The 15,113-nt window shown below is 34.2% G+C and overlaps 1 protein-coding gene across 3 annotated transcripts; it reads right to left on the minus strand.

Moving 5' to 3' along the window:
* Positions 1 to 6,314: 6,314 nt before the first annotated feature.
* LOC143233157 (uncharacterized) lies at positions 6,315 to 9,560 on the minus strand. 3 transcript variants are annotated; one of them, XM_076469111.1, is made up of 4 exons: positions 9,488 to 9,560; positions 7,607 to 7,802; positions 6,793 to 7,353; positions 6,315 to 6,499 (listed from the first exon to the last, which is right to left on the minus strand). In XM_076469111.1, exons 2-3 carry the CDS (start codon positions 7,616 to 7,618, stop codon positions 6,799 to 6,801), a joined length of 567 nt encoding a protein of 188 aa, XP_076325226.1. In that variant the 5' UTR covers positions 7,619 to 7,802; positions 9,488 to 9,560; the 3' UTR covers positions 6,315 to 6,499; positions 6,793 to 6,798. The 3 variants fall into 3 exon arrangements, with proteins under 3 accessions (XP_076325226.1, XP_076325224.1, XP_076325225.1); XM_076469109.1 differs by lacking the exon at positions 7,607 to 7,802 and having other exon boundaries at positions 9,488 to 9,555; XM_076469110.1 differs by lacking the exon at positions 7,607 to 7,802 and having other exon boundaries at positions 6,789 to 7,353; positions 9,488 to 9,555.
* Between the last annotated feature and the right edge of the window lie 5,553 nt (positions 9,561 to 15,113).

Consider the following 15,113-nt stretch of genomic DNA (forward strand, 5'->3'; position numbering starts at 1 on the left):
AGTGCCACGGACCAGTTAATTCGTTCTCAATAATACCTAACTTCAACGCTATATGTCAGCACCATACATGCATTTGACCTACTTACAAATTGTTTCACTTTCGATCCAAATTGGCGTCACGAAAAAAGTTACAAAATGAAGAAGCATTAGAGTTATATTTTGAACTTGGTTCGGAGTTGCCGGAGCAGCTGACATACTTGGCAGTCAACAGGTTAATAAAATCAAACAATCCCACAATTAAAAAAATACCAAGACACATCTCTACATGTCTTTATTCGTTATTTCTCCAGACATTTCTAATCTTATTTAAATATTTCTTCTTTCTACTCAGTAACTTTTTGTTTGTGTTTTCTACTCAACAGTAAATGCATAGAGTATCCATTAATGCAAATTCATATGTGCATGTGTGAGTAACCAAAAACAATTTTATAATTTAAATACAAAAACATTTTCTTTACCGTTAAAATCTGTATACTTGAGAATGATAGCACCAGTAATTAAATCGCCACATCTGTTTAATATATATTCTACATTACTGTAAAAGTTATTGTTTGTACAGGGTGTTCAGAAAGTCACTGTGCAGTTTTGTAATCATATTTTATTCAGTCTATTTCAAGCCAGCAACTGATAGCGGTGTTTAGAAACAAAATAAGAAGGATCCAGGCCTGTATTGATGCCAACGGGGGTCACTTTCAACATTGTTTATAATTGTCATTCATATTTACCTCCTGTATTCTATATTGAAACATGTCTGTTAATAAATATATAAGTGCACAGTGACTTTCCGAACACCTTGTATAAAGTAATTAGAATGACTAAATAAACACAAACGGGACTACTCAGAACACACATCTTGCGTAATGCTCACATTTCTGTTGAATTATGGATAATCTACATAAACATTTAAAATGTAAACGTAATAATATTGTCCCCTCAGTGGCACAGTAGTAAGCCTCAGAACTTATATCGCTAAAAACCGATTTTCTATTGCCGTGTCAGGCATGGCACAGGACAGGTATCGAAACCCAGTTCCTAACGTTGGTAATCCACAGACATACCATAATATTATTACTTCACAGTGCAGAAAGATGTTTAAACAAATAGAGGTTTGGAATGAAAATGTCCATTATTTCAGTAAAAAAAAAAAAACGCGCTCAAAACGTGTTGATGTATTGTCTCCATTTTACTATGTTACATGCACTACGTATTAAAATTTCAAACAGCACGAAATTTTAATTTTAATTTAGAAGTTAATTAAATGTTAATATGTATAAAATTTATGATGTTTTCCAACAAGATTGATACACAAAATTTTCTTTCTTAACACGAATATATTTTAAAATACAAACAATTCAATTTATAATAACGATTAGTACAAGTCATAATTTATATACAAAAACTTTTACACATTTACAAACCATAGTGAGTCTTCCATCTAGTCTAGAAATGAGTGTGTTATCATTTATGTTATCACTGATCCAGGTTCACGAGGTGAAAGTTAAATTTATGTTCATACACAGATACCCTTTAATTGGCTGGAATGGAAGTTAGCTCTAGCCTTGTTTGGCCTCACGCCGCGTACAAGCTTACTTTTCACAGAGGAAGATTTAGTTGGTATTATAAGTCAAGTGTTTCATTAATTGCTATTGTTTTTATATTTTAACATGTTGACACTATCGTTTCCACTACTATTGTCCATTTGAAATCATTTGGAACAAGTTCTTTTTCAGGTTCTTCAAACTGTAAAGTTTAATCAATGACAGCTTTCTTTTGATTTAGAAACCAAGCCAGATTCCTGCATTATTACTCAATAAAATGTATGACACATTAAATATTGTATATTTTACCCATATTTTAAGGTGCATTTTAAAATAACTATCGTCCAGGAGAAGCAAAACAAATAATAGCGAAAATAAGTATCTACATTACAAAGCCTAATACAGCCAATACAGATTCTAATAACCTCGTAGAAATACTAACGTCTGAGGTTAAATTCACTGAAGTTGAGGTTTGTAATATTCGAAATCTATAAACGTTCCTGGTCAAATTCTGTAGTTTTCTGATTAATAAACGTTAACCACAATTATAGCTTCCGAAGCTTATAGTATACTGACTGTAGCTAACCAACAATATTTTTTACTGTCTCTTGGCTAGCTTTTATGCTAATTACGCAAGATTCTCAAACGTTTAACAATATTCGAAGATACGCCAGCATTTTCATAAGACCTTTATTGTTGAATTTTACTCTCGATAATCCACAAATTTAGAGAACTGGCGGGATTTGTGAAATACACATCCAGCAATACGCGTAGCATGCGTCAAACTGAAATAAACGCAGACATTTAAAAAAATGTACAACAGTAAATCCGTTACGATCTTTACCACAATAAATTGTGTTATAGCACACAGAAATTTGTATTTGAGGAAAACAAATTTATGTCATTGGGAAACAATGTAATGATTGGTTAATATACAAGAGCATTTTCTGCAATTTGAATTGTTTCAGGCGCTAACCCTTTAAAAAATAAAACAACTCAACAACATTTATTTGATTTGATTTATATAATTTGTTCACCCTCACCCAAGTGGCTCAGTGGTGAGTCTCCGAGTTTACAACGCAAATATTGGGTTTCGGTACTCGTGGTGGGCAAAGCACGTATAGTCAGTCCATTGTATAACTTTGTATTCAATAACAAAATACATTTATCAACTCTATAATATATACACATTCTAGATAACCATAAGAACTATTTAATCATGTTCGTTGATATAAAAATAAAAACATTTCCAAGTGAACAGTAAAAAAAATTATTTTAATGAACATAACAAAGTTGTTCCTTTGTGAAATGTTCAAACACGTAAGGCAAAATTATTTTTAAACAAGAACATTCTATGACTAAATTCATAGACTTAAAGTCCCCCGCTGGTGGCCTGGCATGGCCAAGCGCGTAAGGCGTGCGACTCGTAATCCGAGGGTCGCGGGTTCGCGCCCGCGTCGCGCTAAACATGCTCGCCCTCCCAGCCGTGGGGGTGTATAATGTGACGGTCAATCCCACTATTCGTTGGTAAAAGAGTAGCCCAAGAGTTGGCGGTGGATGGTGATGACTAGCTGCCTTCCCTCTAGTCTTACACTGCAAAATTAGGGATGGCTAGCACAGATAGCCCTCGAGTAGCTTTGTGCGAAATTCCAAAACAACCAAAACAACCCCCGCTGGTATAACGATGAGTCTATGGATTTGCGATACTATAATCAGGTGTTCGATTCCCTTCGGTGACTCAGCAGATAGTCTGATAGGCTTTGCTATAAGAAAAAAAAACACACATAGACTAAAGTTCACATTTATTAAATTCATTGAGCAAAACAATGAAATTCTCGAACCCGTTGAAATGTTTGCACGTTTGAAACGTTTTCACACAATTATCACTAATAAGCGTCACTAACTTTTATTTATATTTCTCTTAAGAGTTCGCAAGGTTGTTGGGTGTTTTTATTGTTGTTGTTTTTTGTTGGCACCCGAAAAAACATCTTCAAAATTATGTCTTAAATGTTGCACAGCATTTTACATCTTTTAAGGTGTTTAAATTCTCCTTAAATATCATAAAAATATTTCAAACAGAAAGTCAACGCTGTAATATACACATCGCATTTTATTGTAACCAATATTAGCATTATATAAAAATATAAAGATTAAAAAGATATCTAATATAAGATATCTAAAAGGGGCGCTACATAATTCTTGCACTCATTAGGTTTCATATCATACTGGGAATGATTAACAAGAGTTACTTTGTTCGAATATGCAGACTCTGTTTCGATTTCAGGATTAAAAATTTAGTGGCAAGATTTTTATTTCTTCTTACCCGAATGAAGAAAAGTATCATATATGAACGTCATATGAAGTTAATCTGTATTAAACTAAATTTCTTGTTTGTTTGAATTTCGCACAAAGCCGTCCCTAATTTAGCAGTGTAAGACCAGAAGGAAGGCTGCTAGTCATCACCACCCTCCACCAACTCTCGGGCTACTCTTTAACCAATGAATAGTGGGATTGATCGTCACTATATAACGCCCCACGGCTGAAAGGGTGAGCATGTTTGGCTACTCTTTAACCAACGAATGGTGGGATTGATCGTAACATTATATAACGCCCCCACGGCTTAAAGGGCAAGCATATTTGGCGCGATGGTGATGCGAACCCGCGACCCTCGGATTACGAGTCGCACGCCTTAACACGCTTGGCCATGCCGGGCCTAAATTTCTTGACTTGGCAGTATAGATAAGTCGTTCGCAATACCAAATGTTTAAGAGTTGGGAGAAATAAAAGCAAGCAAAAAAAATTTACTGATAAAACTGCTTTACGTGACCATGACCATATATATGGTTACATATAGTTTACGAATTTACATCTTCTAAGAATGTAATTTTTCAATCAGAATTTTCCTTAGGAATTATAAATTAAAACCATTACCATTAGGATAAATCAGACCCCAAAACTCGTTGTCCTAAGAGGAAGCTATGGCATTCAATTCTCCCATAACGTGTCAATTGATGTACTGGTTGAAATAAACGTTTTCATGTGTCATTTTCTTACTTTTTGTTTCTTTATTGTTAAGCACAAACCTATGCAATGGGCTGTGTAGGAAATTACGCGTAGTGGTTGTTGAAAGAAATAAAATAAAAAAAATGTTTTAGGTAAAACCACCAAGAAGTTAACGACAAATATATATATATATATTAATATATACATACTATTGTCGATACAACGTTTCGGGTAATACCCTTTTTCTTTACTCTTCAATTAGTGATACCTGAAGAAGAGCATTACCCGAAACTTTGTATCGGAAACAGTATATATACTGAAATATATATGTAATAAAATTCTCGGTGGTTTAATTCACTACATTTTTCTTTTATGCAATGGACTGGGCACACCATAAGGATCGAAACCCACATTTTGAAGTTATGTATTTTATACTCGACTAAAAAGCTTTTAAAAGTCACTTTTGACGGTCCTAACGTTTGTTTTTTGTCTTCTAAGTAGTTAAAATGATAGGAATAAACACCAGTTTGTTTGATCTCAATATAATTATTAAAATAGCTATTTTGGAAAGTCACACGCGTAAAAAATAGTTGCTTTTTTAAACTGCATCATATCGTTTTAAAGTCAGTGAGCTTTATCATTGGCTCTTCAAGTACATGTGTTTTCTTTAAAAAACAAACAACTTTTGCACCTCATAAAAATATAACAAATTGTAAAAAAATACAGCAGATCACTTTTTTGCATATTAAATAAAAATAACATTGAACTGGCGTCTATCAATCGGCCTTAGTAAAGAGAGAATTTTAAATTCCTTCTAAAAACTTGCCATATCGTTAGCGTAACCAAGCTGTGAATCTGAAGATCCATGGTTCGCATCCAATTTCTACTCTTTTGAAGCTGTGGATGCGTTATAAAAGTGGCGGTCAAGTCCAACTAGTTCTGGAAAAAGAGTTGGTGGTAGATTCTGTTTTCAAGTTGCCTCCAATAACATTTATGCAGCTTAACCCTAAAATACTCAAAATAAAAACAACAAGGAACTAATATCAAGAACATCTAAACACAAAATTTACATTATGATTTTAATAGTTTTCTTTCTGTGAAAAAGTGGCAACGGAACTTAACAAGTTCATTAACATTTTTTAGGTTTCCAAATGCCTGCTAAAAGGAAGATTTATTGTCAAAATGGCGAAGAACGTATCATTTCTATACTAATAATAAAAGTATGATATATATATATATACACATACACACAAGTATTATCTGCTTTTAGAAATACATTCCTTATTCAAACAAGCAAGACAGATAATGACAGAATTGAAACTAGGAGTCTTAATTATATAAAATTTGTATCTATTTTTCTATACCTTTGACTGTTTTAACAACTATTTCATGATGAAAATGCACCATATTTGTCCAACGTTAAAAATGTAGGTATTTGTTTGTGAATATTTTTTACTATGAAACATATGTATATTATAATACGTGCGTCTGGTGTGGAAGCCAATTTTGATGAATTAATGTTAATATTGGTTGCACAGTGTCACAAAAAATAATAAGAAAAAATAAGTTTTTTGTCATTATTCTTTTTCAGTCTATATATACATGAATAAAAGTCACCAATGAAAAAATACCAGTGATATGGAAACCCCAATGCTTATAATTATGAAACTTCATGATATCAGCTCTTTGGATGTCACATCAAGGAAGGGAACTCGTTTAGATAACACAACCGACACTTTCAACTAAAAAAATATAGACAAATTTGCACGAGAATTTGATGCTCAATTTCCTTTTTATTGATACAGAACTACATTTACCAACCAAGTGTCAATTTCATCAATAAATATCATATGATTCTCTTTAAATGCTGTAATTATATTTTATTTAACTATACTAGTTTTGTTGAAATACTGTGGCAGGATGGAGAGCAGAAAACAAATATCACGTCTTTCGAGGACCTGCAAAAACGAATATAAAACTTATCTTAGTTAAATAAGCATATTCAAAACTAAAGACAAATTTATACTACGTATGGACATATAAATGTCCGAACAGTGTATGACTATTTATACCGAGGTGTTTCACAATATGTATTAAATAGTTCTTTTTTAGAGTATGGATATAAATTCTGGATGCAGTGCTAAATCTTTTATTTGTTTTGAGCTTATGATATATTTTTGTAAATTCTTACTAATTATATCGTACAGAATAATAAACAGTAGGAATTACTTATTGAAAGTATTGTACCAACCTTTCGTTAATGAAGGAGGGCTTTAGCTGCAAGATGATTCAATCCTAATGCACCACCAGCTCCTAGAGGACCAGCGATTACAGCAGCAGGAGCTGCAATGGCAGCAGCTGGAGCAGCGAGACCGAAACCACCTAAGCCGATGGGGGCGCCGTAGAGACCGCCCAACAAACCACCGTTGGCAAGAGCTCGCTGATTGTCAGTGCTGATGATGATGGCGGAGCTACCAGTAACAGCCGCTGGGGCGGCAGCAGCAGCAATGGCAGGTGCAGGAGCGGCAAAAGCAGCTGCGGGAGCAGCCAGACCCAAACCGCCTAAACCGATGGCGGCGCCGTTGATACCAGCCAAGAAGCCACCGTTCCCAAGAGCTCGCTGATTGTCAGTGCTGATAGTGACGCCGGAGCTTCCAGTAACAGCCGCTGGGGCGGCAGCAGCAGCAATAGCAGGTGCACCAATGATACCAGCAGGTGCACCAATAGGACCCGCAAGACCACCGATGAGACCAAGACCTGCTCGACCTAACAGACCAGCACGGGCAATGGCAGTCAGAGAAAATAGAACAAGCTGAAATGTAAAGACAATGGTTAAAACAGTGCAATTTATATATTTAAAGAGATATTAATTTTTCTGTTGACTTAGATAATTTAGATTTCTCTTATTTAGATATTAAACTTTTATAGCTATATTATGCCTACAAATCCTTCAGTTACAATTTTGTAAAAAATCGATTTCTGACCTATATTTTTGTAACTGCTGTATACGTAAAAAATAATCTAAAAATAATATTATATGATTCACGAAAAGTTCAGATACTTACAAGAACCTTCATGACTGAATCTAGTCTGGCGTGGCTGACAAGCTGCTCTAACAAATTAGTCACTGAAAGCTGATGAAGCTGTGGTAGATATTCCGATCTGTTACCTTTTATATGTTTGACCTGTCAAGCTTTGTACAGGTTTACATGTCCCTGTGGCTAATGATCATGTTACGTATTTCACCTTGTGCGGATTTTTCTAATTAAAAAAACGCAATATATATTTGATATAATTATTGTGAATTATCCATCAGAATATAAAATAAACGTATCCTTGGAAATAATTTTCTGGATGTGATATACGACACGTCTACCAGACCTCACATTGATAATTCCAGTTTGTCTGGATGCCATCCTTGAGTTATTGAACATTATGAAATATTTTGTGAGGGGTGTCAACAGTTTCAATTTGCTAACCTAGAGAATAACAGTGGTCCACCTTGCTTCAATTATTAAACTTTACACTATTGCATCATTGTCATCAATTTCAGTATAAGGTTTCCGCTTTAAGTTTTGACTAGGTGATGAAACGTTTGCCATGAAACGCTCATAGACAGTCGACGCAAATGCTCACTGATAACGAACAAAACGAAAACAGAACCACTGACATAAGGAAACATTTGTGCATTATGTAGTAAGTATCTTTCAAAGTTTTGGAAAGTCAATTTTGCTTTAGACATATTGTGCTAACACACATTATGTTGGATTATTAATACTTATTTCAAGTTTTCAAATGTTACAAAATAGTTAATGATCCTTACTTTTTTTTAAATGTCCTTTTATTTGTCTTAAAGATGTTAGTAACCACCTTTGCTTTAATTATATAACCCACCTGTTACTTATTATTTTCATAATTACCACTATTTTTAACGCTGTCTTTTCTAATCTATATGGTATGTATCACGCGTATATATATATATATCATTATGTACCATCGTTCCACATACCACAGTGGAGTATTGATAGTTATGTATCACAGATATTAAACATTGCCTACTATTGAGTATCTTACAATTGGAATACGTCCGTAGAATGGCAAAAAATCCTTAAAACGTGGGTTGGTATTTTTATATTTGATAAGTTTGTTACTGAATTAAATGACGTGTTGTCATCGAGGGTCAGATGAATAACATTTTGTATTATAGTAGAGTTTTGATTAAGTGATCTCTGAAATACCAGTTTTCTTTAAATTAATTTTAAAACTTCAGTGAAAGGAGTTAGTTGTTATTACGTGTGAAAAAGAAGGTATTTGTGCATGTGTTTAATAAACTAAAGTCGCCATGACGTTAAATAATACTAAAGCTGAGATTACTTCAGAGTTTAGAGGATTAAGGTGTCTTAGCGTTAAAGTTGTTGAATGAAGAGAAAGCTAAAATAAAAACACCTTTGTACGTTTTATAATTTTAATGCTAAGAAACATCGTTAACCACCACCCAAATGCAGGTAAAATTTCAGCCTTACAAAGGTGTCACTTAATGAAAACATTTATATTACACGCCTTGATAAAGGCAATGTACATTTTAGTTTCAATTGCAATATAGAAAAAAAACAAAAGAAAAAACATTTAATAATCAGTTAGAAACATAAGTGGTTTTCTTCAGCTTTAATGTATATTAGTGCATAATTAAGGTAATGCTGTTTTCTCTCACATGTTATTATTAGTAGTTAAGTATTGAAGAGTTTTTAGGGTTAGCTGCATATGTTGCAGCTTCGACATGTCTGATTTGTATTATTATACAAGTGTAAGAATAATGAAAGTGTCAAATTATTTTTTTTTCTTTAAAAACGTTGAAGCAAAAGACAAATTATAATATCATTGAACAGTATATCAGATATGTAAGATTAAAATACCCACGTTTAACAATGTTGTAATACATGACTTACCCTATTATTAATCACGTTAGTTACCATCACTCGTGATATTGTCAGAAGCCATCACAATAGAACTCTAGTGTCGAAATATGTCATTAATTTATAAAATTATTTATAAATGAGATTGATATTGTCAAAAGAAGAGAAAAAACTGACACAATAATAAAGGCACCTACTAAATGTGTCTTATATAATTGTTTCAATGAAGACTATACAATTTTTTTTCCTGTTTCAGCAAAAAGAATATAAGTGATTTTTCAAGCTTTTAATGTGAGTATTCATATTTTTATCGAATAATTTATATGGTCTATCAACATCTAGTCAACATTTATATGGTCTATCTTTTTTTTTATCAATGCAAAGCTTTCTGCTCATCTCGGTACAAGGCTCAGGTAATTAAATCGAAAGCTTATGCAACAATTATAAAAAATTACGATTTTATGATTTTTTTTTTTAATTTCGCACAAAGCTACTCGAGGGCTATCTGTGCTAGCCGTCCCTAATTTAGCAGTGTAAGACTAGAGGGAAGGTAGTTAGTCATCACTGCCCACCGCCAACTCTTGGGCTACTCTTTTACCAACGAAGAGTGGGATTGACCGTAACTTTATAACACTCCCACAGCTGAAAAGGCGAGCATGTTTGGGCGCGACGGGGATGCGAACCCGCGACCCTCAGAATACGAGTCGCACGCCTTAACACGCTTGGCCATGCCGGGCCTACGATTTTATGCAAAAGAAGTATAATTTATTGGTGCTGTTATCTGTTGCAGGATCTCTCGTCAATGAATATAAAGAAAAAAATATGCATTTTGCGTTGTTAGACTCAGCCACTTATTCGAGTAGAGCTTCGAAAGACGAAAATAAGAAAAGGGGAAATAAAAAAAAGTTTTAGCATTTAATAAAGTAAATGTGAACACTATAAAATTAGCCTAAATGCGAGCTGGTCAAACGTTTAAGACCATGTTGAAACGAAGCGTTAATTGGTAAACATGTAACGAAATTTAGTCATTTGTGTTCAAGCATTAGCGTTGTCAACATCTCCCATTGACATCTTCTGTGTTACATTGGGTAAAAACATGGCAAAAGCAAAAAGTTGACAGAGTTTGAACGTGGCAGAATTGTCGAGCTGCAAAAGCAAGGTCTCTCTCAACGTGATATCGCTAGTGATAATGGTCGTAGTAAAACTGCTGTTGCAAATTTCTTAAAAGACCCTGAGGAACATGGAACGAGAACTTCAAGTAGTCGACCCAAGAAAATTTCGCCGGCGTTGAGCAGGAAGATTCGACGGGTTGTCCGGCAAGACATCAGTCGATCGTCGAACCAGATTAAGGCTCTTGCGGACGCAAGATGCAGCTCAAGAACATTAAGACCGCATCTACGAAAGAAAGGCTTTAAAAACCGTAAACGTCTTCAAAGGTCACGCCTCCTACCACACCACGAAACAGCTCGGTTAAATTTTGCTGAGAAGCATCAAACATAGATCGCAGAAAAGTGGACGAAGATTTTGTTCTCTGATGAGAAAAAATTAACCTGGATAGTCCAGATGGTTTCCAACGTTACTGGCACGATAATGATATCCCACCGGGGACCTTTACTACACGACACAGTGGAGGAGGTTTCATCATGATATGGCGTGCTTTCTCCTTCCATGGAACAATGGAGCTTCAGGTTATACAGGGGCGTCAAACAACAGCTGGTTAATTTGGCATCTTGGAGAGAGCATTCTTATTGACTGAAGGCTTTCACTTGTGTGGAAATAACTGTATCTTTCAGCAGGACAACACTTCAATCCACAATGCCCGAAGGACAAAGGACTTTCTCATGGCGAATAAGGTAATTCCTTTGGACCATACAGCGTGTTCGTCCAAACTGATCCCCCATTGAAAATGTTTGGGGGTGGATGGCAAGGGACGTCTGTATAAATGGACGTCAATTCCTAACAGTGCATGTTCTTCGTAAAGCCATCTTCACCACTTAGAATAACCTTCCAGCCAGCCTTCTACAAACGCTTATATCGACCATGCCAAAGCGAGTGTTTGAAGTTATTCGCAATGATGGCCGTGCAAATCACTACTAAGATCTCTTGTTGAGTATTTCCTACCCTGTTTAGGACTGCTCTTTGGTATGGTTTTAAACTCTTGACCAGCTAGTATTTAGGCTAATTTCATAGTGTTCACATTTTCCCTATTAAATGCTAAAAAGGTTTTTTTATTTTCCCTTTTCTTATTTTCATCTTTCGAAGCTCTACTAAAATAAGTGGTTGAGTGTAACAACACAAAATGCATATTTTTTCTTTGTGTTTATTGGACTTAATATTTTGGCCAGCAGCGTATCGTTATTTTGATCAATCTATCAGTACAAAAATATCAATATCAACAGTACCAGCTGAAATATATTGCTACTACCACAAGGGAATATATTTACTGTCAACCACTATTGTGAGGATTAGTGAATATGTGACTGTAACGACTTTATGTTTATTGGCGTTAAGATTTTGGCCAGCAGTGTAACTAATCAGAAGGTAAAAATAATGCATCGAATAAGACTCTAACTTTTAAATAGAAACTGGATATAGAACATGTTAAAATACCTCTAGAAATACAAAAAAAGAGAATAAATACAACCCAATTTGTTTCAGAAAAATGCATCAAAAGTGGAATTTATGATTTGCTAATAAGTCCTCAGTTATTGTAAATTATAAATTGAAAATCACGATAATATGACAAAACTAATTTTTATACGAGTAAATAAGTCATTTCTCTTTTAAATATTGTTCTTGAAATAGAAGGAGTTACGAGTCGAAAAAAAAAGTTTGTTAACTGAAATTTGCGCATAGATACTCTAGAGATACCTTTATTACCAGTCCAAAATTATGAGTGGACAGTCATCAATACCCAATGCCATCTCTTGGAATACTCTGTCATTTTATAATGCCCTTTATGATAGGATTCAAACCCGGAACTTGCAACTTTCGAGTCTACAGCACTTAGCATCAAGTCATGCCAGGACTGTATTGTTTTGTGTGTTTGTTTAACCGTAAAACTACAACACCGAATAAAATCCCTGACTTTAGTAGGAAACATTAAGAAGACAGGAATCTTTAACGTACAGCGTGGTAAGTACCAGACAATTTATAATTCATGTGTCATGATATATGTACAAAAACATTTTGTAATTTAACAATGTCGAATTTAAAGATATTATATACCCAAATCTTTATTTCAGCTTGTTTAGAAGCTTATAGTAAGATCATCAGTTTGTTTCTAAACAATAAATAAAGCAATACACAAACATTCAGACAGACAAACATTTCGTCGAAATACTCGTATGTAATGACCTTGTATTCAAAAGTGTCTTGTATTCCTAGGATTGTAAACACTAAACTAAAAATATTGTATTTATACATTTAAAAATTCATGCTTCATGTAGACCTTATTTTTTATCTATTGTTATAGATTATTTATATTTATAAGTTAAGACTATTACTGACAGCTTATTTGATTTAACTGTAAACAGTTATTTAACTCTGATGACTTTGATAATATTAATTGCAGTTGTACTTCCTATTGAACTTTTTAACGCAGGCTCTAAATTTAAAGAACAATTTTCCAAAAACTGTTATCACACATATGTTTGCATGACATGGCCGGGTAGTCAGAGCGCTCGACTCGCAAACTGTAAAGCGCAGGTTCGAATCCCAACCACACCAAACATGTTCTCTCTTTTAGCCGTGAAGATGTTATAGCAAATTTTACTATTCGTTGGTAAAAGAGTAGCCAAAGAGTTGGCAGTGGGTGGTGATCACCAGCTGTCTTCCCTTTAGTCTTACACTGCTAAATTAGGGACGGCTAACGCAGATAGCCCTCGTGTAGCTTTGCACGAAATTTCAAAACAAACAAACGAACCTTCGTGTAGTTTTGCGCGAAATTCAAAAATAAACAAACCTTTATATGCTCACTGAACATTAAAGGAAAGCATACCATAATAATTTAATTCATCAACTTTTGGATTTCCTCTCAAATTGAACGAGCTGTGAGAGCATTCATTCTAATTACACTTTCTAAAAAACAAACTTGAAGCGTAAAAATTATTTAAGTACAAATCCTTTGATAAAGTTGTGATATTTTTTTTGGTGTGGTGGTAATATTGTAATTAAATACGCAGTATAAAATCCTAGAAAGTAAGAAATACTCAAATTCCAATCCTTCAACGAATTTATCATATCTTGTGATATAGTGACTAAAATGGATTGAAATATTTGTTTTGAATTTCACGCAATGCTACACGAGGGCTATCTGCGCTAGCTGTCCCTAATTTAGCAGTATAAGACTAGAGGGAAGGCAGCTCGTCATCTCCCCCGCCAACTCTTGGGCTACTCTTTTTACCAACGAATAGTGTGATTGACCGTAACATTATAACGCCCCACAGCTGAAAGGGAAAGCATGTTTGGTGTGACTGGGGATTCGAACCTACGACCGTCGGGTCGAGTGCCTTATCCACCTGGCCAAATGGGGCTGGATTGAAATAGATAGGAACAATATTTTAGAATTTTCTATTACGTCACAGCTATAGAAACTACAATTCTGTACTGGTTTTTCATGCAAGTTACAAGGATATTAATTTATAAAAACATTTTGCACAACCCATATTTTTATCGCTTTCCAAGTCTTACATTAATGGATAAATATTTAAATTACAGATACCATACTTACAGTTAAAGTATTTTTAACACAAACATGAAAAAAACATCTAGAAAGAGAAATGTTGATCGGTAACGTGCTGACATCTAGTATTGACTTTATAGAACATCGTGTCTAAAGAAACAACCTTACAAAGATATCGAAACAATGGCAATTGATATTTTTAACTAATGCTGGCTCATATATGCCGTATATTCAAATATATCATTATTAACGTATTGCTCATTTATAATATATTTAAAACTAACATATTTAATTCTTAGTACATTTAATTTCTGCTCCACAACTTTGTGTGTTATCGAAATATAATTTGGTTTCTAATGATACTTTCCCATCTAACATGATAAAGGTTTTCAGTTGAAACGCAATTTTACCGAACAGAACTCTTACAATAAATACTCAACGACCTCTACTTCTATAAGAAACAGCCAATAAATATTTTGATGTACTACTTGTCAAGTTTGTTGGACACTAGCCGCGAAGACAGAAAACAAAAGATGATTTGAAAAGTAAAAATGTATTTGTATTTCACATTAAAATTCTCCATTATAGATCACCCCATTCAATGCAGATGAATTAAAGTACAACGTGTCAAAACGATACAGCAGATTCCTGATTGGTCGATTGAGTGATTCTTGAAATACTATATCGTTCCTGCTGTCTTTCTATTGGCGAACCCGTAACACAAAACATAAATGGTTTCGTGAAAAAAGGCTGTAAATATTCTAAGAATGGAGCAATATAAACGTTGTATTTTGTCAAGTCTCACCTCAGAATCAAAGAATAGGAGAATGGTTAAGCCGCATGATCTAGTGATATAAACATACAAAGTATTATTTAATAGTGGGTGTTTTTTATATGTTTGTCTGGTCTGTGTACAGTGTACAACTCTATGATACTTATCCGTTCACATCGTACTGACAAACTTTACCATTCAGT

Source organism: Tachypleus tridentatus, chromosome 12, assembly GCF_004210375.1.
Source record: "Tachypleus tridentatus isolate NWPU-2018 chromosome 12, ASM421037v1, whole genome shotgun sequence".
In the NCBI taxonomy this organism is placed as follows: Eukaryota; Metazoa; Arthropoda; class Merostomata; order Xiphosura; family Limulidae; genus Tachypleus; species Tachypleus tridentatus.

Coding starts and splice junctions, on each gene's coding strand:
- LOC143233157 (XM_076469109.1), bottom strand. CDS start 9,514: ATGGTAACTAACGTGATTAATAATAGG. Junction 7,354..9,487: donor CTAACGTGATTAATAATAGG/GTAAGTCATGTA, acceptor TTTACATTTCAG/CTTGTTCTATTTTCTCTGAC.